Below are 24551 nucleotides of genomic sequence, written 5' to 3' on the forward strand. Positions count from 1 at the left end.
ATTTTTCCTGTGGATGTATGTTTTCATTTCTCTTGCATATATACCTAGGGTGGCATTACTGAATCATATAATTCTATGTTTATCTTTTAAAGGAGTAGCCAAACTGTCTTTCAAAGCAGCTGTGCTATTTTATACTTCTAACAACAATGTATGAGTGTCCCAATAGGTCACATCCTTGCCAACACTTGGGTGGAGAGTTTAGCTAAGTTACTCTATGCTACTGCTGACTCAGCATTCATTTTGTTTCATCAAGAGTCCTGTAGTGACCTTAAACTGACATTAGCTCCCACACAAACGCATGCCCTAGAGAGCAACTTGCAGAGTCACAAGCAAATATAAGTTCCTTATATGACTTCCCCAACAGCCACTGTGATCAATAGTCATCCCTGCCTCCCAGTGTCTAGTCCTATGCACCTCTTCAATAAGATTCCTACGTGGCTTACCAAAACCCAACTCTTTTGAATTGACCAGTCTGGCCTTAGTCCAGGAACCCCAAGGCACTCTACACTTAAACCCTAATAAAGGCATGTGCTCCAGGTCCTGACTCTCTCTATCTGCACTGTGCCTTGACCTTTCCATGTGACCCCTTAAGGCATGCAGGTACGTGAGTAATAAACTTTTCTACTTCAATTCCTCTTGTAGTCTGTTGTTGAAATGTGGCTCACCATCTGGCACCCTATGTTCCACTTAATAAAAGGTAATTTGACAATTTTTTTTGTTTTGTTTTAATCTTTTGGCCGCATCGCGCAGCACGTGGGATCTTAGTTCCCCAACCAGGGATCGAACCCGTGCCTCCTGCACTGGCAGCATGGCGTCTTAACCACTGGACCACCAGGGAAGTCCCTAATTTGACAAATTTATAACAACGTGTTATTGTCCATCTTTTTAATGCTTGCCATCCTAGTGGGTAAAATGATATCCCATTGTGGTTTTGATTTACATTTCTCTAATGGATAAAGATGTTGAGTATCTTTTCACATGCTTATTGATCATTTGTATGTTTTGTTTAGAGAAAGGGCTATTCAAAACTTTGCCCTTATTTTAATTGTGTTAGTTGTCACTGTACTGAACTGTAAGAGTTCTTTATATATTCTGGATATAAGACATCTGCCAGATATATAATTTACAAACATTTTCTTCCATTCTATGGGTTGTCTTTTCACATTCTTGTCAGTATCCTTTGATGCACAAACATATACTTTGATGAATCCCAATTAACCTATTTTTCTTTTGTTGCTTAGGCTTTTGGTGCCATATTGGAATCACTGCCTAATTTAAGTACACAAACACATGATCCTGTTTTCTCCTAAGAATTTATAGCTTTAGCTCTTAGATTTAGGTCTATGATCCATTTTAAATTACCTTTTTGTAAACAGTGTGAGTTGTCTAAATTCATTACTTTACATGTGGATATTCAGTTGTCCTGGCACCATTTGTTGAAAAGACTATTCTTTCCCCATGAATTGTCTTGGCACCCTTGTCTAAAGTCTATTACCATAATATGAGAGATTATTTTTGGACTTTCAATTTTATTCCATTAATCTATTATCTAACCTTAAGTCAGCACCACACTGTCTTGATTACTATGGTTGTGGACCAAGTTTCGAAATAAGTGTGAATCTTCTAACTTTGTTCTTTTTCAAGACTGTTTTGGCTATTCCAAGTCCCTTTGATTTTTTATGAATTTTATGACAAATTTGTCAATTTCTGCAATAAAGATAGCTAGAATTTCAGTGGAGATTGCATTGAATATACAGATTAATTATGGGAACACTGCCATCTTAACAATATTAAGTCTTCCTATATTATCTTTCCATTTATTTAGGTGTTTCTCTAATTTCTTTCTATCAATGATATTTTATATTTCTCAGTACACAAATTTTGCACTTTTGTCAGGTTTATACCTAAGTATTCTTTTATGCTATTGTAAATGGAATTTTCTTAATTTCATATTTGTTCTGTAATTGCTAGCATGAAGAAATACAACTGATTTTGTATTTCTGTCCTGTAACCAGGCTGAGCTCATTTATTAGTTCTAATAGTTTATTAATTCCTTAGGATTTTTCATGTACTAGATCATATCATCTGTGAACAGAGAGTTTTGCCACTTCTTTTCCAATATAGATGCCTTGTATTTCTTTCTCTTGCCTATTTTCCCTGGCTAGAATCTATGGTACAGTGTTAAATAGAAGTGGTGAGAGCAGATATTCTTGTCTTGTTCCTGATCTTTGGAAAAAAGCATTCAGCCTTCCCTTCCATTCTTATTATGTTTAATATTTTGATCACGATAGAATGCTGGATTTTGTCAAATGTTTTTCTCTGTGTCTATTAAGACGATCATATGATTTGATTCTTTATTCTACTAATATGGTACATTATATTGATTGATTGATTTTCATATGTTAAAGCAACCTTGTATTGCCTGGAGTAAATTCCACCTGGTCAATATTTAATCCTTTTTATATATTGCTGAATTTTGTTTGCTAGTATTTTCTTGATGATTTTTACAACTATGTTTATAAGGGATATTTGTCTGTAGCTTTCTTTTCTTTTAGATGTCTTTGTCTGGATTTGGTATCAGGGTAATGGTGAACTCACCAGAATGAATTAGGAAGTGTTCCCTCCTTTTCACTTTTTGTGAATAACTAGTATCAACTCTTCCTTAAAAGTTTAATAGAATTACCAGTAAAGCCACCTGGGCCTGGGCTTTCCTTTGTGGAAAGTTTTTTTAAATTACTAATTGAATTCCATTTCTTTACTTGTTAAGGTCTATTCAGACATGCTACTTCTTCCTTTGTCAGTTCTACAGTTTGTGTCTTTCTAAACATTTGTCCATTTCATTTGGTTATGTAGTTTGTTGGCATACAGTTGTTCCTTATAATCCTTTTTATTTCTATAAGGTCACAGTAATGTTACCTCTTTTATTCCTGATTTTAATAATTTAAGCTTCTCTCTTTTTATCTTGGTCAGTCTAGCTAAAGGTTTACTGATATTGTTGATCTTTTCAAAGAACCAACTTTTGGTTTCTTGATTTTCTCTGTTGTCTTCCTATTCTCTATTTCATTTATTTCTACTCTGATCTTTATTATTTCCTTCCTTCAACTTGATTTGAATTTAATTTACTCTTCTTTTTCTACTTTGTTAAAGTCGAATGTTATTGCTTTGAGAACTTTTTTCTTTTTTAATATAGGTGCTTATAGCTATGAATTTCCATTAAGCATTGTTTTAGCTGCATACCATAAGTTTTGATATGATCCATTTCATTTTCAGTCATATCAAAGTATTTTCCATTTTCCTTTGTGATTTCTTCTCTGACCCCTCAGTTATTTAGAAGTGTGTTGTTAATTACCATGTATTTGTGAATTTTCCAGATTTCCTTCTGTTAATGATTCCTAATTTAATTCCACTGTAGTCAGAGAACATACTTTGTATGACTTCAGTCTTTGCAAATTTATTGAGATTCATTTTGTGGACTAACATATGATCTATCCTGGAGAATATTCCATATGCACTTGAAAAGAATGTGTATTGTGCTGTGGTTGGGTGCAGTGTTCTATATATGTATGTCTAGCTGGTTTACAGTGTTGGTCAAGTCTTCTATTTCCTTGCTGATCTTCTATTACTGAAAGTGACCATTGAAGTCACTGTCCATTACTGAAAGTGACGTATTGAAGTCTCCAACTATTATTGTTGAATTGTCTAGTTTTCCCTTTAATTCTTTCATTGCTGCTTCATTTATTTTGGAGCTCTGTAGTTGGATCCAACTTGTAACAATTTTAAACAAATGTTATTATGTTTCCTAACAGATTAACTCCTTGTTAATTATAAAATGTCCCTCCTCTGTCTCTAGCAACAATATATATCTTAAAGTCAATTTTGTCTGATATTAATACAGCTACTCCAGCTCTCTTTCGGTTACTCAGTGCCTGTTATATCTTTTTCAATCCTTTACTTTCAAGTTATTTGTGTTTTTGAATGCAAAGTGTGCCTCTTATAGACAGCATGTAATTTATGGGGTTGTTTAAATTCAGTCCTCCAATCTCTGCCTTTTGACCTGAGTGTTTAATTCATTTACATTTAAGGCAATTACTGTTAACAAAGTATTTATTATGTCTGTCATTTTGCTTCTATTAGGCTTTTTTTGGATTTTTTGTTCATATATTCCTCCATTATTGCTATAGGTATTTTCTAGTGTATTACATACATTAAGACTCTTGTTTTATCTTTTACTATATATTTTTGAGTTATTTTCATAGGAGTCTCCCAGAGGATTACAACAGACATTTTCACTTAAACAATCTAGTTCTTGTTCATATCAACTTAATTTCAATAAAATACAGAAACTCTGTTCCATTCCCTTTATTCTATATTTGTCATACAAGTTACATCTTTATACATTATAAGCCCTCCAACACAGTTTTATAATTGTTGCTCTTTTATGTTGATTTTGAAATAAACCATAAATATGTAATAAAGGAAATGAAGAATAGCCTCTGAACAAAAGGCAGGTGGAATTTTTTTTTTTAATTATATAAAATCTCCTCTTCTGGTTAGACTATCCTTGGAACTTTTGATTATAGGTAGCAATGGATATGTGCCCCCTTAGGTTAAAAATAGGAGAAAGTCATGAATTTGATAAGGGACATATTTTTTAATTCTTAAGGAGAGGTCAGCAAACTATGGCTCACAGGCCCAATCTGGTCCACTACCAATTTTTATAAAGTTTTACTGGAACAGTCATAGCCATTCATTTACTTACTGTCTATGGCTGCTTTCACACTATAACAACAGAGTTGAATAACTACAACAGAGACAGTATGGCCTGCGATGCCTAAAATATTTATTATCTGGCTTCTTAGAAAAAGACTGCAGACCACTGCTCTACAAACATTTTAAGATAAAAAGATATACTACTTGCTGATTGCAGAAAGTATAGTAATTATAGAAAGTGATAAAGAAAATATTCTTAATAAGATATTGATATTTTGTGAAACATACGCATATTACCCTGCTTCTTTAAATAACACAAATTGAAAAGTCTTAAAACCTGCATAAGTCTTACATAACTTTGAATAGATTTAATCCTAGGTACCTTATGTTTTTTGTTTTTATTAGTCATTATTTTAAGTGACCTCTTTCTGTTTGTGATGTATGGAAATAGTTAATTTTTTAACATATTGATCACATAAATCTAGCCTTCTGCTGAATGATTATTACTGATGCCTGTAGATTTGTTCATATTTTCTATGTTATCATATCATCTCCAAATAATGACTTTTTGCTTCTTTGTTCTCAATTATGAAATATTTTATTTATTTTTCCTGTCTTACTATACTGGTTAGGAACTCCACCAAAATCCTATATACAAGCAGTGATCACGGCTATCTTTGTTTTCTATATATCTTGTTCCTGATTTTAAGGAGAATGCTTCTAACATTTTACCATTTAAGAATATTATTTGCCACATGTTTTTTGCAGATATCCTTTGTCGTGGTAAGGATGCCTCTCTTAAGTCTTAGTTTATTAAGGTCTCCTTTTCTTTTCTTTTAAAAAACATGAATGAGACCATTTTCTTTTTTACTATGCAACACTGACTCTGTATGGAATGGATCTATTTCATAAGTAAGAACCAGAGATCAAACTTATTTCTTTGTTTCATCCTTTTGAATGGAAAAGTACCTCTGGATTTCTCTAAATTGGTACTACATATTACCAAAGACTATCAAATAAAGTAACTTATAATTTGAGGTTGTAAATAATCACTGGCAAAATCTTATCTTTCCTTCACTTCAACTTAAAAAAAAAGTTATTAAAAAGAAAAAATGTGAGCTTACATATTATTGATCAAAACATCAAATTTCCTGGGAAACTATCAATATTCCAAACATTTAGGATTTTGCTAGTAAAGGCCATTCTTGCCCTGTTCAAAATTTAATTATAATCTTAAGTGGTAAAGTAGCATCTCACCAGGACAGCTTTATTCTCAGAGCATTCTAGTTAAAGAACATGTATGAACACCTTCTCTAGTGGGCAAAGAGAGTCTTAATTGAAGAAGATTAGATGCTAATTGGTTCTGGTCTCTGATATTAAAGACCTTGCAATTAAAAAATATGGTTGATAATTTCTCCCACTATGCCCTTTTACTATTAAGTTAATTAGTCACTTTACTGGAGAAAGTACCTGACTCTGTAGAGTACATTGTGCCTGGTTGATTCATCTATATGGAAGACATGGTTGGGTGGATACCACATCCTTTCTGTTTCATTCATTAAAGCAAACATACTATGATACACAGGTGTGATTCCTAGGAAAGAAGCAGAAAAAAAAATTATTAGTGAAGTACATTTACATAACATCTATGATCTGCAATGGGGCTGAAGTAACAACTCTTAAAATCAGCACAAAATGCAGTAGCAGTCAAAATCTTGTTCAACATGACTTACAACTGAATTCTTAATTAAATACATTTTTCCCCTATATTTTAAAATTTAATTGCTAGGATTCTTTCAAGCACATTATAAAATATATTTTATCTAGTTTTTTAGTTGTCCTGTACAGTAAGGTTGATTCAAAGTTACATGTGTTTTAAATAATAATGAGGGTACCAAATAACTAAAATATTTAGGAGTCATCAGGTGCTTTAAAGAGAACAGTGAAACAGTTTTATTTTTAAATGTCAAGTTTTACACAATATACTAGTCGTTATATCCTCTGTACTATTTAAACTTACAGTGAAAAACTTTAAACATCAACTTAAAATGCAAGAATTTTTTTCAAAGACATTTTAGGAGGTACATTAACAAAATGCTGAAGGCCAGTGACTTTTAAAAAAACATACAGAACACCTAAGCCACACAATTAAATAACGCATATTATTTCCAAGCACATACAGAACATTCACACATACATACACCCAAACAAATAAATACCAATCATGTGGAGACTAAAAACAAGTCTCCAAAAATGCCAGAGAATGATCATACATACCATGTTTTCTAATCACACTTCAATTAAATCAGAAATGAATACTAAGGAAAAAAATTTTTAATCCTATTTATTTGTAAACATAAGCCTCACAGAAAGTATGTTTACTCTAGTGATGTTTTCATTCTTTTCCACTGTAGGCAAAATGACACCAACTTGACACACTGACAACGAAGATTTAAATTTTTTATTTAAGTTATTAACATAATTGTCTACTCATAAATATGTAATAATTTCAAGTAGTTGTATATAAAAACATTATTCAGTAACAACTTTGAAACTGTATCCTTGTATCATTTTTGAATTTACAAATACTTCTAAATACCTCACAGGTCATAGGAGAAATTATAACAGAAATTAAAAAGCACTTACAATGAATGATGACCAATACCATGTATTAAATGAAGGAGTATAACTAAAATGATACTCAAGAGGGAAAATTGTAGCTTTAACCTGCTTATATTAGAAAATCACGGATAATGACCTAAATTATCTAACTCAATACATTAGAAAACAACAGACTAATCCCAAAGACAGATGAAAGGACATGATAGAGTAGTAGTTAACAGAGAATAAAGATTCAATAAAGAGAATCAACAAAATAAAATCTGATTATTTGCAATTACTAACAAAATAAATAAGCCTTTGTCCAGCCTGATCAAGAAAAAAAAAAAAGGAGGCATAGATAAACATTAAGAATTTTTTTAAGTATAATTATAGGTATACATTATAAAGACAAAGAGAGTGTTAGAATAAATTTTGGCAGTAAATTTGAAAATGTAGACAACTGGACAATTTTTGAAAATCTACATAACTTTAAAAAATGAATTCAAGAATTTTAAAACTTCAAAAGAAAAATAACTATTAAAGAAACAATCTAAGCACTTAAAAAGTTGAGGAGAAGAAAGGAGGAAGAAGGGAAAAAAAGGAAGAATGACAAAGAAGAAAGGGAAAACCACCAGCAGATTCAGATGAACTTTATACATAAGTTCAATTAAACATGAAAGGCAATTCCAATCTTAAGTATACTATTACAGAGAACAGAGAAAGAGAACAGAAAAACTGACACATTTTGTGACTTCAGTTTGACCATGATACCAAAACCAGATAAAGACATCATAAAAGGATAGATAACACTTACCAAAATAGATTCAAAAATCCTAAATTAAATATCTGCAAACCAAATCCAGCAATGTTTCTTAGAAAAAAATTATGACAAAGTTCATTTATCCTAAGATTGCAGAGATGGACAAATTAGGAAAATCTATTAATATAATTCATCACAATAACATACTAGAAAAAAGTCTGAAGTAAAATGACAAAATGATAAATTTGAAAAGTTGGGTGGTGAGCACACTGATATGTATTTTATCTTTCTACACAAAGAATTACTTGAAATATTTTATAATTGAAAAATCAGGATTAAAAAGGCAAAACAGAAAAAGAAAATGGCAAAAAATGGAAATAAGTTATTCACAGTAGAGCAAATCCACATGACTAATAAACATGGGAAAGGATGGTAATACTTAGTAATGAAGAAAATGCAAATTTAAATTAATATCACTTTATCCCCATTCAACTAGCAAAAATAATAATAAGGATAGCATCTAGTGCTGACTGAACTGCAGTGAAAAGGGAACTATGATGTAATGGCTAGAAATGTAAACTAGTACAGCATCTGAGAAAGCAGTACCTATATAATTTTGAGAAATCAATGTCAGTAAAAATTTAAAATATCCTTTTACCCCAGCAATCTCTTCTATGTACTCCTAAAAATGTAGCATAGTAGTAAGAAAATAGAAAGAAATAAAATATAAATTCGAGAGCTGAAGATACGAAAAAACTGTGGTGGTATAATCTATGCCATGGACCATTATGAAATTCAATAAAAAGAATGAGTTAGTACAAAAGCAGTTGGCTTAATTAGATTTTTCACAATGTACGTTTTCATGAGAAAAGCAAGAAGCACACAAGGGTATGTAATATGATTCCATTTTATAAAATAATAATCTCAAAATCCCAGTGACTGTGGGTATGGGAGGGAGGGGGATTGTGTGTCCCTATATGATTATATGATTATGGAGAAAACTATGGGAAGATTCACAAGAGATTACTGTCCTAGTTGCCAGGATGGGACTAAAGAAAAAGGAAAGTAAAAGTACAGTGGAGAAAAAACTTTTTTTTTTAAAGAATTCATTAAATAAAAGCAGTAAGCCTCATGTCAAAAAGAAAGGAATGGGAAAGGGAAAAAAGAAAAAGGACATTAATGAATACCAAGATAAGGGTTTACCATGTATATCATCTTGAAACTGTAGAGAATAATGGCTTGTTATTCTCTAAACTTTAAAATAACCATAAGATGACAGGAAATAACACCATTCAAATAATTTGAGAAATAATTATTTTGTCTGAGTACTATTTGGATCTAGGCTAATTCTGCATTGAAAAAATATTTTAAACTTGAAATTTTGAAGAACATTATCTAATCAATCAAATAGCATTATAATCCCATGTCTCTGTGCCTTGCACATACTACTTCTTTTATCTAGAAGGTACAAGGTACTATCTCTCCTCTATCCACAAAGTGGGTCACATTGCCAGTGTTCCAGGTATATATGTAAGAGACACAGTGGGAGATGACACTGCCCAGGAAGGGACCATAAAAGACCGGATATGAGATTGCCTTGGGAAAAAAAACCACTGAAAAGAGAACCTTACCAAAAAAGTAGCATTCAGTTTAAATGTAATCATGCAAATAAAACTATATATGGAACCATTATTCTTAGCATATGATGATAAGGATATTTTTCTGAACAAGATGATGGCATGATTTTCAAACAACAGCGTAATCACACAAAGTCAGAAAAGTGAACTCATACTGATGAATCATAAGGATTTCTTAAAATGATGAATAATGATTTCTTAACATAAGTAAGACTCCATACCTTAATTATAGGTATCAAGATAGGAAAATAAATGTATCCATATACATTGGCACAAAAGGGTCAGAACAAGGGGATACACACCAAAACAAAAATGGTTATGTCACCCTGCAAACAAAAGCAGAAGACAGTGCTTATAGTCATGTTTAGTCACACTATCTTATTCCAAAATGGCAATTATATATTAATACTTATTTCATGTTTTTCTTACTAGTTCATGTTAATTGGATTGTCCTAGGAAGGAAGAAAAGGCAGTGATACTGTGTTTGAGATATATATTATATTGAATAGATTGGACCTCAAAGAAACCTCACAGTCATTTTTAACTCCCTTTCTTTCCCTACGCACCAAGTCCAAATTATTCTTATTTTTATTTATTAATAAAATAGTATTAATTAGTTCAAAATGTTTCTTCTTTTCCAAGCCATTACCAGAATCGTGATTCAATTCTATATCATTCTAGACCAAGAATAGTCATCATTCCACTAATATTAATAGAGTCCCTATTCTATAATATGCACAAGATAGGTATGGAAAATACAAAAATGAAAATAGTGCCTAACTCTAAGGATCTCACAGTGTAGTAGATGACACAGAGAAGCCATTAGAGAATTACAATTCAAGAAATTAAGTGCAATGACAGTAAAGACAACAAGAAAACACAAAAGTACAGAGGTGACAAAGATTCTTTGCTTGACCAAATTTTAGTCAGGCTCCTCTGAACCCTCTCCCTAACAAGCCCCAACCATGTATTTCCTCGTAGAATCCAGTTTAAGCAGGAATCCTGCTTAAGTCCTTTTAGCAAGAATTCGCCACCTTTGATATCTGATCAAATTCTTCACCCCTACCATCCCCCAGGTGGTAGATGATCACCTTGGCCTGCTCAGCAAGAATCCTCTGTTAGGTTGGTTCAGCCAAAAATCTTCCCAGACTTGATGTCTCCTCTAGTAATGCTCCATTCACCAATGCCCCCACCCTACTTGCTCCTTGGCTATAAATTCCCACTCGTTCAGACTGTATCTAGAATTAAGCCCACTTCTCTATTGGAGTAGCTTCCCCTACTACAATAGTTGTTTAAATAAAGTCCATCTTTATCACTTTAACTTTTGTTTGGCTCTGGTTTCCTTTAAAAGAGGTAAGAAATTTATCAAGAGGTTCACGAGGAGTAAAGATAAACAAGAGCTGATGGAATTTGTCACCAGCAGACCTGCAATACAAGAAATACTAAAAGGAGTTCTTCAGACTGAAGGAAAATGATGACAGATGAAAGCATGGAACTGTAGGAAAAATGAAGAACATGGGAAAGGGTAAAGATAAAAAAACAATGACTATTTAAAGCAATAATAATATAAGTGCCCTGTGTGTTTATGATATACACAAAAGTAAAATACATTATATCAATAGCATCAAATGTGAAAAGAAGTAAATGGAGTTAAACTGTTATAAAGTTCTTGAATTGTTTGAAAAATAACATACTAGTTTAAGACTGTAATAGCCAAAAATGTACATTATAATGTCTAGGGTAGCCACCAAAAGAAAAATACAAAAACTAGTACAAAAAATCCAACAGAAGAGATGAAGTGAAAAAAAAAAAAAAAAAGAAAGAAAAAAAAAAAGAAAAATCCTTGATCAACCTAAAAAAGGTAGAAAAGAAGGAAAACAAAATGAAGACAGATAAATAGAAAACAAACAAGATAATAAATTTAAACACAAATATATCAGTAACTATATTACTGATTATATTATATAAATGTAAATGAGCCAATTAAAATGCATATTCTATCAGTCTGGATTATAAAAAAAAAAAACTTCGTGTTATTTACAAGAGGCATACTCTAAATGTGAGATACAGATAGGCTGAAGCTAAAAAGTAAGAAAATGATACACGATGCAAACACAAACCAAAAGAAACCTGATGAGTCAACATCAGCATCAGATGAAATAAACTTTAGGAAGAAGCATTAGTTGAGATAAAAAGGAACACTTCACAGTGATAAGAGGGTCAGTTCAATAGGAAGGCATAATAATATTAAATGTGTGTACAACTAATAACATGGCTCCAAAATACATGAAGCAAAAAAACATAGAACCAGAAGGAGAAACACATTCAAAATCTCTCAGGAACTGGGAAAACACAAAAAAATAAAAATAAAAGGACATAAAATTTAAAAAGTAACCAATTCAAATTTAGTTTACATTTAGAGAACACTACACCTAGCAAGTGCAGAATATACACCATTTTCAAATGCTTGTGAAATATTAAACAAGACAGTTGATAATCTAAGTAACAATGAAAGTCTCAAAAAATTTCAAAGCACTGAAATTATACAGAGTATACACTGTGAGCATAGAAAATTAAACAAACAAAAAATCAGTAACAGATGGATAATTTTAAAATCCCCAAAAGGAATCAGAATCCAGATCTTCTATATTACCTAAAATGTCCAGTTTTTAACGAAAAGATTATGAGATATGCAAAGAAACAGGAAAGTGTAATCCTTGGGCAACAAAAAAGGAAGGCAACAAACACTGCCTGTGAGAAGACTCAGATGTGAGATTTAACAAAATCTGCAAAGCAGTCATTATAAATATGTTCAAAGAACTAGAATAAACCATGATTACAGAAGTAAAGGAAGAGTGACATCAGTGAAAATGGAATATCCCTATACAGCAACAAGAAAAACTGAGTAAAAACTGTCAGAATCAACTTCATGAGAACTCTGGAAAACAGTCATAGATATGCAACCACCAAGCAATTGTTGAGTCAGGAAAAAGGCAATTTTAAAATGGTAGGAAAAATTGGCAGCATTTCTACTTTCCTCTCTGCTCATGAAGCGCTTAAAGATGGCAGCTGGTATTCCCAATGTGAAACTCTGGTCCATGGCTCTGGAGTGAACAGAGCCAACCTTTATCTCAAGGAACTGATTTTTGTCTCTTTTGACCTGGCTGGAGACTGACAGAAGAATCGTTGCAAGAACATACCTATGTTTCACCAAATTTGGGACTTTCTCAGGGCAGAAAAGCAGCTTCACAGAGGTAATTCCTCCAAAACATTGTAAGGCAAATGACCGACGTGCTGCCACCTGGGGCAAAAGTTCTAAAGTTGAGGCCAAAAACAGACATGCTGAAAGCTAAAGAGAAAATGATGGGGAGAAAGTTTCTTTGGGGAATTAGAGCATTGAAAAGCACCTCTATATACTGGAGAATAGGAAAGCCATATTCATGCCCAAGGAAGGACAGTTAAGAGAAGACCCTTAAAGCTTTCACCTCAGGCTGATCTTCAGTCTCAGCACAAGCAGAAAGAAAAGGCTAACGCAAAGTTGTAAACAGACTGGATAAACACTGAAGGAATGATCAAACAGACAGCCAATCTGCAAAGACTGGGAGAGTTTTTGGTCCTCATTTCTTTTCTTTTGGTTCTCGGAATTCAAAGAAATCTCTGACAATAAAACCTGACCACAAGCTAAAGGAACAGAGACTTCAGAACTACACATGACAAAGAATACAGACTTTATAAATATAGTTTCAAAAAGTCAGTAAACAAACAACTGCCACCCAAAGCAAGCAACAAAAAACACAGAAGAGAGAAGACTCAAATTTCCAGTTACTACATTATAGATTTGAAAGATCCAACCTGTTGAATATTCAATCAAAAATTATGAAGCAAGAAAAGAAAGAGGAAAGAATTCCCATACACAGAAGAAATTAAGAGAAACTACCTTGAGGAACAGAGATGTAGGTTTTACTAGAAAATGACTTTAATTTGCTGCCTTCAATGTGCTCAAAAGAGCTAAAGGAAACCATGGACAAAGAACTGAAGGAAACCAGGAGAAGGATGTAATCAACTAAGACATGAACAGTATAAAAAGAGAAAATCTGGAGCTAAGAAGTACAATAACTGAAACCGAAAATTCACTAGAGGGTTTGAAAAGCATGTTTAGACAGAAGAATCAGCAAACTGATTCTAACTGATTCAAGTCAACTGAAATTACCTACTCTGAAGAGCAGGGGGGAAAAAGAAAAAGGAAAGAAAAAATAATGAAGAAAACTAACACACCTGTAGGATACCTTCAAGTGTATCAACATATACATTATGGGAGTTCAAGAGAGAGAGAAAGTAGAGAAAAGGACAGAAAGAATATTTGAAGAAATAATGGATCCAAACTCCCCAAGTTTGATGAAAACCACAAATCCCACAAATCTAAGAAGCTCAGTGAGTTCCAAGATGATAAATGCAACGTGATACACACTGAGACACATTAATATCAAACCACCAAAAGCCAAAGATAAAGAAAATCTGGAAAACAGCAAGAGACAAATGATTCATTACATACAAGGAATCCTCATTAGGCAGTCTCAGTAAGACTCACAGCCAATTTCTCATCAGAAACCACTGAGGTCACGAGGAAATTGGAAGACATAATTAAAGGGCTCAAAGAGAAAAATGTCAAACAAGACTTTAACATCTGGCAAAATAATCCTTTAAAGATGAAGTAGAAATTAAGACATTCTCAGATAAACAAAAGCTGAGGGAGTTCACTGTTATTAGACCTGCCCCACAAGAAATGCTAAAAAGTATTCTTCAGGTGGAAATAGTAACATATCAGACAGTAACTCAAAGTCATGAGAAAAAATTTTAAAACTGTTATGAAGATAACTATATATAAATACAAAAGCCAATATTACTGTATTTTTTAAGTTGTAATTCCTCTTTTAACCCTTCATGCTCTAAAATAAAAATGCATAAACCAATAATTACAAACCTATGTTAACAGGCATGTAAGATATAATTTGTAAAACAACAACATAAAGGAGGCAGGACAGAGGTGTACGTAAGCAGTTTTTGCATACTATTGAAGCTAAGGTGGTATTAATTCAAAATAGATTGTCATACTTCAAGAGATTAATTATAATGCTTAGGGTGACCCCTAAGAAAATAACTAAAAAATACACAGAAAGGAAAATCAGAAAGGAATCAAAATGATATAATAAAAAAATTAAACACAAAGGAAAGTAATAATGGAAGAACCAAGGAATAAAAAACAGCTGAGACATATAAAAAACAGAGCAAAATAGCAGAAACTAGCCTTCATTACCAGGAATTACTACAAACATAAATGAATAAAACTATCCAATTAAAGGCAGAGATTGGTAGAATGGGTTTAAAAAAAGAAAATGACCCAACTATATGCTGTCCACCAGAGACTCATTTTAAATCTAAGGACATTTTAAGTTGAAAGGGAAAGCACAGAAAAAGATAACCCATGCAAAGAGCAGGCAAAAGAATGCTGGAGGTGGCTATACTAATATCAGGCAAAATTGACTTTAAGTCAAGAACTGTTAAAGACAAAGAAGAGGATTATGTATTGATGAAAGTCTGAATCCTTCAAGAAGATACAGCAATTATAAACATATCCATATCTAACAAATGAGCCCCAAAATATATGGACTAAAAATTGAAAACTGAAAGGAGAAACAGTTCAACAATAACAGCTGGAGAGTTCAATACCCCATTCCCAATAATGGACAGAAAAACTATACAGAAATAGAGGATTTATACTACTATAAATCAACTAGATGTAACAAACATATTCGGAACACGACCACAAAATACCAAAACATACATTTTTTTTCTCAAATGTACATGGAATATTCCCCAAGGCAGGCCATATGTTAGGTCACAAAAAAAAAAAAACTCAACAAATTTAAAAAGAATTAAATCATCCAAAATATCTTCTCTGATCACAATGGAATGAAAGTAGAAATCATAACAGAAAGAAAACTGGAAAATTCACAAATATGTGGAAATTAAGTTAACACACCCTGAAGAAACCATGGATCAAAGAAATTGAAAAAAGCATTGAGACGACTGAAAACAAAAACACAACATATCAAAACTTCTGGGATGCAGCAAAACCAGAGGATAGAGGGAAAATTATACCTGTAAACACCTACAGTAAAACAGAATGGGGGGACCTTCAAGATGGTGGAGGAGTAAGATGTGAGATCACCTTCCTCCCCACAAGTACATCAAAAATACATCTACATGTGGAACAACTCCTACAGAACACCTACTGAAGGCTGGCAGAAGACCTCAGACTTCCCAAAAGGGTCTTGGTGCCCCAGCCTGGTGTCAGGCCTGAGCCTCTGAGTTGGAAGAGCCGAGTTCAGGACATAGCACCACCAGAGACCTCCCAGCCGCAAGTAATATCAATGGGCAAGAGCTCTCCCAGAGATCTCTGTCTCAATGCTAAGACCCAGCTCCACCCAACAGCCAGCAAGCTCCAGTGCTCGATGCCCCATGCCAAGCAACTAGCAAGACAGGAACACAACCCCACTCATTAGCTGAGAGGCTGCCTAAAATCATAATAAGTTCACAGACACCCCAAAACACACCACCAGACACAGCTCTGCCCACTAGAAACACTAGATGCAGCCCCACCCACCAGAACACAGGTACCAGTCCCGTCACTGGGAAGCCTACACAAGCCACTGAACCAACCTTACCCACTGGGGGCAGACACCAAAAACAATGGGAACTATGAACGTGCAGCCTGTGAAAAGGAGACCCCAAACACAGTAAGTTAAGCAAAATGAGGAGACAGAGAAATACGCAGCAGATGAAGCAGAAAGGGAAAAACCCACCAGACCAAACAAATGAGGTAATAAGCACTCTACCTGAAAAAGAATTCAGAGTAATGACAGTAAAGATGATCCAAAATCTTGGAAACAGAATGGAGAAAATACAAGAAACGTTTAACAAGGACCTAAAAAAGTAAAGAGAAAACAGAGAATGATGAACAACACAATAAATGAAATTAAATATTCTCTAGAAGGAATCAATAGCAGAATAACTGAGGCAGAAGAACAGATAGGTGACCAAGAATATAAAATAGAGGAAATAACTACTGCAGAGCACAATAAAGAAAAAAAGAATGAAAAGAATTGAGGACAGTCTCAGAGACCTCTGGGACAACATTAAACGCACCAACATTCAAATTATAGGGGTCTCAAAAGAAGAAGAGAAAAAGAAAGAGTCTGAGAAAATATTTGAAGAGATTATAGTTGAAAACTTCCTTAACAAAGGAAAGGAAATAGTCAATCAAGTCCAGAAGGCGCAGAGAGTCCCACACAGGATAAATCCAAGGAGAAACACGCCAAGACACATATTGATCAAACTATCAAAAACTAAATACAGAGAAAAAATATTAAAAGCAGCAAGGGAAAAGCAACAAATAACATACAAGGGAATCCACATAAGGTGAACAGCTGATCTTTCAGCAGAAACTCTGCAAGCCAGACGGAGTGGCAGGACATACTTAAAGCGATGAAAGGGAAAAACCTACAACCAAGATTACTCTACCCAGCAAGGATCTCATTCAGATTCGACAGAGAAATTAAAACCTTTAAGGACAAGTAAAAGTTAAAAGAATTCAGCACCACCAAACCAGCTTTACAAAAAGTGCTAAATGAAATTCTCTAGGCAGGAAACAGAAGAGAAGGAAAAGACCTACAAAAACAAATCCAAAACAATTAAGAAAATGGTAATAGGAACTTACATATCGATAACTACCTTAAATGTAAATGGATTAAATGCTCCAACCATAAGACACAGACTGGCTGAATGGATACAAAAACAAGACCAGTATATATGCTGTCTACAAGAGACCCACTTCAGACCTAGGGACACATACAGACTGAAAGTGAGGTGATGGAAAAAGATATTCTATGCAAATGGAAATCAAAAGAAAGCTGGAGTAGCAATTCTCATATCAGACAAAATAGACTTTAAAATAAAGACTATTACAAGAGACAAAGAAGGACACTACATAATGATCAAGGGAGCAATCCAAGAAGAAGATATAACAATTGTAAATATTTATGCACCCAACATAGGAGCACCTCAATACATAAGGCAAATGCTAACACCCATAAAAGGGGAAATGCACAGTAACACAATAATAGTAGGGAACTTTAAAACCCCACTTTCACCAATGGACGGAAGGATCATCCAAAATGAAAATAAATAAAAAACAAGCTTTAAATGACACGTTAAACAAGATGGACTTAACTGATATTTAGAGGACGTTCCATCCAGAAACAACAGAATACACTTTCTTCTCAAGTGCTCATGGAATATTCTCCAGGATAGATCATATCTTGGGTCACAAATCAAGCCTTGGTAAATTTAAGAAAATTGAAATCGTATCAAGTATCTTTTCTGACCACAACACTATGAAACTAGATATTAATTACAGGAAAAAAAACTGTAAAAAATACAAACACATGGAGGCTAAACCATACTCTACTAAATAACCAAGAGATCACTGAAGAAATCAAAGAGGAAATAAAAAAATACCTAGAAACAAATGACAATGAAAACACGATGACCCAAACTCTATGGGATGCAGCAAAAGCAGTTCTAAGAGGGAAGTTTATAGCAATACAATCCTCCCTCAAGAAAGAAAAAAAATCTCAAATAAACAACCTAACCTTACACCTAAAGCAATTAGAGAAAGAAGAACTAAAAAACCCCAAAGTTAGCAGAAGGAATGAAATCATAAAGATCAGATCAGAAATAAATGAAAAAGAAATGAAGGAAATGATAGCAAAAATCAATAAAACTAAAAGTTGGTTCTCTGAGAAGATAAACAAAATTGATAAACCATTAGCCACACTCATCAAGAAAAAAAGGGAGAAGACTCAAATCAACAGAATTAAAAATGAAAAAGGAGAAGTAGCAACTGACACTGCAGAAATAAAAGGGATCATGAGGGATTACTACCAGCAACTATATGCCAATAAAATGGACAACCTGGAAGAAATGGACAAATGTTTAGAAAAGCACAACCTTCCAAGACTGAACCAGGAAGAAGGAGACAATATAAACAGACCAATCACAAGCACTGAAATTGAAACTGTGATTAAAAGTCTTCCAACAAACAAAAGCCTGGGACCAGATGGCTTCACAGGCGAATTCTATGGAACATTTAGAGAAGAGCTAACACCTGTCCTTCTCAAATGCTTCCAAAATATAGCAGAAGGAGGAACACTCCCAAACTCATTCAATGAGGCCATCATCACCCTGATACCAAAACCAGACAAAGATGTCACAAAGAAAGAAAACTACAGGACAATATCACTGATGAACACAGATGCAAAAATCCTCAACAAAATACTTGCAAACAGAATCCAACAGCACATTAAAAGTATCATACACCATGATCAAGTGGAGTTTATCCCAAATTCTTCAATATCTGCAAATCAATCAATGTGATACACCATATTAAAAAACTGAAGGATAAAAACCACATGATAATCTCAAGAGATGCAGAAAAAGCTTTTAGTAAAATTCAACACCCATTTATGATAAAAACTCTCCAGACAGTAGGCATAGAGGGAACTTACCTCAACCTAATAAAGGTCATATATGACAAACCCACAGCCAACATTGTTCTCAATGGTGAAAAACTGAATCCATTTCCTCTAAAATCAGGAACAAGATAAGGATGCCCACTCTCACCACTATTATTCAACATAGTTTTGGAAGTCTTAGCCACAGCAATCAGAGAAAAAAAAGATATAAAGCAATCCAAATCAGAAAAGAAGTAAAGCTGTCACTGTTTGCAGATGACATGATACTACAGAGAATCCTAAAGATGATACCAGAAAACTACTGGAGCTCATCAATGAATTCAGTAAAGTTGCGGGATACAAAATTAACACACAGCAATCTGTTGCATTTCTATACACTAACAACAAAAGGTGAGAAAGAGAAATTCAAGAAACAATCCCATCTACCACTGCATCAAAAAGAGTAAAATACCTATGAATAAACACACCTAAGGAGATGAAAGACCTGTACTCTGAAAACTATTAAGAGGGTGATGAAAGAAATTAAAGATGATACAAACATAGAGATATACCATGTTCTTGGATTGGAAGAATCAACATTGTGAAAATGGCTAAACTACCCAAAGCAATCTACAGATTCAATGCAATCCTTATCAAATTACCAATGGCATCTGTCACAGAACTAGAACAAAAAATTTCACAATTTGTATGGAACACAAAAGACCCCCAATAGCCAAAGCAATCTTGAGAAAGAAAAACGGAGCTCAAGGAATCAGGCTCCTGGACTTCAGACTATATTACAAAGCTACAGTAATCAAGACAGTATGGTACTGGCACAAAAACAGAAATATAGATCAATGGAGCCGGATAGAAAGCCCAGAGATAAATCCACGCACATATGGTCACCTTATTTTTGATAAAGGAGGCAAGAATATACAATGGAGAAAAGACAGCCTCTTCAACAAGTGGTGCTGGGAAAACTGGACAGCTACATGTAAAAGAATGAAATTAGAACACTTCCTAACACCATACACAAAAATAAACTCAAAATGAATTAGAGACCTAAAGGTAAGGCCAGACGCTTTAAAACTCTTAGAGGAAGACATAGGCAGAACACTCTATGACGTACATCACAGCAAGATCCTTTTTTGACCCACCTCCTAGAGAAATGGAAATAAAAATAAATAAGTGGGACCTAATGAAACTTAAAAGCTTTTGCACAGCAAAGGAAACCATAAACAAGACCAAAAGACAACCCTCAGAATGGGAGAAAATATTTTCAAATGAAGCGACTGACAAAGGATTAATCTCCAAAATATACAAGCAGCTCATACAGCTCAATATCAAAAAAACAAACAACCCAATCCAAAAATGGGCAGAAGATCTAAATAGACATTTCACCAAAGAAGATATACAGACTGCCAACAAACACATGAAAGGATGCTCAACATCACTAACTATTAGAGAAATGCAAATCAAAACTACAGTGAGGTATCACCTCACACCGGTCAGAATGGCCATCATCAAAAAATCTACAAACAATAAATGCTGGAGCAGGTGTGGAGAAAAGGGAACCCTCTTGCACTGCTGGTGGGAATGTAAATTGATACAGCCACTATGGAGAACAGTATGGAGGTTCCTTAAAAATCTAAAAATAGAACTACCATATGACCCAGCAATCCCACTACTGGGCATATACCCTGAGAAAACCATAATTTAAAAATCATCATGTACCATAATGTTCATTGCAGCTCTATTTACAATAGCCAGGACATGGAAGCAACCTAAGTGTCCATCGACAGGTGAATGCATTAAGAAGATGTGGTACATATATTAAATGGAATATTACTCAGCCATAAAAAGAAACGAAATTGAGTTATTTGTAGTGAGGTGGATGGAGCTAGAGTATGTCATACAGAGTGAAGTATGTCAGAAAGAGAAAAACAAATACCGTATGCTAACACATATATATGGAATCTTAAAAAAAGAAAAAAATGGTTCTGATGAACCTAGGGGCAGGACAGGAATAAAGAAACATGCAGTTGTAGAGAATGGACTTGAGGACACGGGGAGGGGGAAGGGCAAGCTGGGATGAAGTGAGAGAGTAGCACTGACATATATACACTACAAAATGTAAAACAGATAGCTAGTAGGAAGCAGCTGCATAGCACAGGGAGATCAGCTCGGTGCTGTGTGACCAACTAGAGGGGTGGGATAGGGAGGGTGGGAGGGAGATGCAAGAGGGAGGGGATATGGGGATATATGTATACATATAGTTGATTCACTTTGTTATACAGCAAAAACTAACACAACATTGTAAAGCAATCATACTCCAATAAAGATGTTAAAAAAATGAAAAAAAAAGAATAAAGAGCTCCAATCAGTAACTTCATTATACATCTTAAGTAACTATAAAAAGAGTAGACTAAATCCAAAGCCAATAGCAAGAAGGAAAATATAAAGACTAGAGTAGCAAGAAGGGAAAGACTGAATAGAAAAACAATAGAGAAAACTCAATGAAACCAAATGTGGGTTCTACAAAACGAGTAAGAAAAGTGACAAAACTTTAGCTAGAATGGACAAGAAAAAAAAAAAGAAAGAGAAAAGATTCAAATTACCAAATCAGAAATGTAAGTGGGAACAGTACACTATTGGAATTAAAGAAATTAAAGTGATTATAAGAAAATACTATAAAAATTTATCTACCAAAAATTAGATAACCTAGGTGAAACAGAAAAATTCCTAGAAACTTAATCGTCAAAACTGACTCTAGAAGAAACAGAAATAAAGACATTGAATCTGTAATCAAAAACTTCTGAACAAAGAAAAGCTCAGGACCAGATAATTTCCCTGCTGAATTCTACCAATCTTTTAAAGAAGAAATGACAGCAATCTTTCTCAAAATCTTCAAGAAAATGAAGAGGGAATGCTTCCTAACTGATTCAATCAGGGCAGCATAACCCTGACACCAAAGCCAAGCAAAGACAGTGTAAGAAAACTACAGACCAATATACTTGATAAATATAGATGCAAATATCCTCAACAAAATAGTAGCAAACCATACCCAACAAAATTTTAAGAGGATTATACACGACTACCAGATGGAATTTATCCCAGGAATACGGGGTGGTTCAACATATGAAAATTATTATCTCAATTTATACACAAAAAGTACCTGACAAAAACCAATACCCTTTATGACTTTAAATACTTAAACTAGGAATAGAAGAGAACTTCCTCAACCTGATAAAGGGCACTTAAGAAAAACCTACAAGGAACTTCATAATGAGTGATGAAAGACTAAAAACCTATCCCTAAGAAAAGTAACAAGACAAGGATACCCATATTGACCACGTTTTTTCAACATTGTAATGGAAGTTATATCCAGAGCAATTAGGCAAGAAAAAGAAATAACAGACATCCAAATGGGGAAGGAAGAATTAAAACTGTGCCTATTTGCACATGGCATGATCTTTATAAAGAAAATAGTAAACAACTCCCCTCAAAAAAACCAAACAGGGCTTATAAATGAATTCAGCAAAGTAGTAGGATACAAGATCAACATGCAAAAATCAGTTGTACTTCTATACACTAGCAATGAACAATCCAAAAAGGATAACAAAAAAGTTCCATTCACAACAACATCCAAGTGAATAAAATATCTATGAATAAATTTAAGAGGTAAAAGACTTATACACTTTTAGCACTTATAAAACACTGCTGAAAAAAATCGAAGAACACCTAAAAAGGCAAAAAGACATGTAATGTTCACTGACTGGAAGACTTTAAGATGGCAATATTCCCCAAATTAACCTATATATTCAGTGCAATCCCTACTGTAATCTCAGCTGTCTTTATGGCAGTAATTGACCAGTTAATCATAAAATTCATATAAAAATTGAAGGGACTAGAAGAGCCAAACAATTTTTTAAAAAAACAAGAAAGTTGTAAAACTAACACATCCTGATTTCAAAACTTACTACAAAGCTACAGTGATCCAAACAGTGTGGTACTGGCAGTAGGAGAGAAATACAGCCCAATGGAATAGAATTTAAAATCCAGAGATAAGCCCAATTTGTCTATGGACAAATGACATTTTGCCAAGTGATCTGAGACTACTGACTGGTGAAATCAAAGTCTCTTCATCAAAGAGTGCTGTGATCTACATGTAAACATTCATTTGTTACTAGCGTCTTACACTTCAAACAGTTTTTATAAGGTTCATCCATGTTGTACCCTGTATTTGATATTATTCAGCCATAGAAGAATGATGTACTAATATATGGTACAACATGGATGAACTTTATAAACACTATACAAAATGGAAGAAGTCAGTAATAAATGGATATTCACATGCAAAAGAATAACACTGAATCTCTACCTCAGACCATCTGCAAAAATCAACTCAAAATGAATCAAAGCAAAAATTGTAAAACTCCTAGAAAAGAAAATGTAAGGGGAATTTGTCGTGACCTTAGATTTGGTAAATGGATTCTTAGATATAACATAAAAACACAAGCAACAACAACTAAAGTTGATAAACTGGGCCTCATTAAAATTAAAAATACTTGCTTCAAAGGACACTATCCAAATCCAGATAATGAAAAGACAAAATACAAAATGGGAGAAAATATATCCAAATTATATACTTGATAAGGGATCTGTATCTAGAAAATATAACTATTAAAAACTTAATTTAAAAAAAGCAAATAAGCCATTTAAAAAGTGGGCAAATGATTTGAATAAATATTTCTCCAAAGAAAATATGCAGTGGCCAATAGGCAATGCAAAGAAGTTCAAAATCATTAGTGATCAGAGAAAAATACAAAAACTATGATATATTACTTCATACACACTAGGATGGATATAATTTTTTAAAGTCAGATAATTACAACTGTTATTAAGGATGTGCCAAAATCTGAACCCTAGCACACTACTGGTATAAATGTTAAATGGTGCAGCTACTTTCAAAAACAGTCTAGGAGTTCCTCAAGAAGTTAAACATAAGATTACCATTTGACCCAGCAATCCTAGATTTATACACAACAGAAATGAAGTCATACGTCCACAGAAAAACTTGTATACAAATGTTCACAGAAACATTATTCATGATAGCTAGAAGTTGGAAACAGCCCAAATTTCCATCAACTGATCAGTGGTTAAACAAGATGTATATCAACACAACACAATGTAGTATATCAACAAAATATTATTCAGCCATGAAAGAATTAAGTATTGATAAATGATACAACATGAATGAAACTTATAAAC

At 33.6% G+C, this 24551-nt stretch overlaps 1 protein-coding gene across 4 annotated transcripts in view; it reads right to left on the reverse strand.

The window, feature by feature from the left end:
• JAK2 (Janus kinase 2) overlaps positions 1 to 24551 on the reverse strand; it is a 162221-nt gene that overhangs the window by 57873 nt on the left and 79797 nt on the right. For all 4 annotated transcript variants that reach the window (XM_059924783.1, XM_059924782.1, XM_059924781.1 and 1 more), the window contains one exon: positions 6181 to 6304. In XM_059924783.1, coding sequence (XP_059780766.1) covers positions 6181 to 6304 — 124 coding nt within the window. The remainder of the gene's footprint in view (positions 1 to 6180; positions 6305 to 24551) is intronic.

The sequence above is a fragment of the Balaenoptera ricei genome, chromosome 6 (genome assembly GCF_028023285.1).
Source record: "Balaenoptera ricei isolate mBalRic1 chromosome 6, mBalRic1.hap2, whole genome shotgun sequence".
Classification (NCBI taxonomy): Eukaryota; Metazoa; Chordata; class Mammalia; order Artiodactyla; family Balaenopteridae; genus Balaenoptera; species Balaenoptera ricei.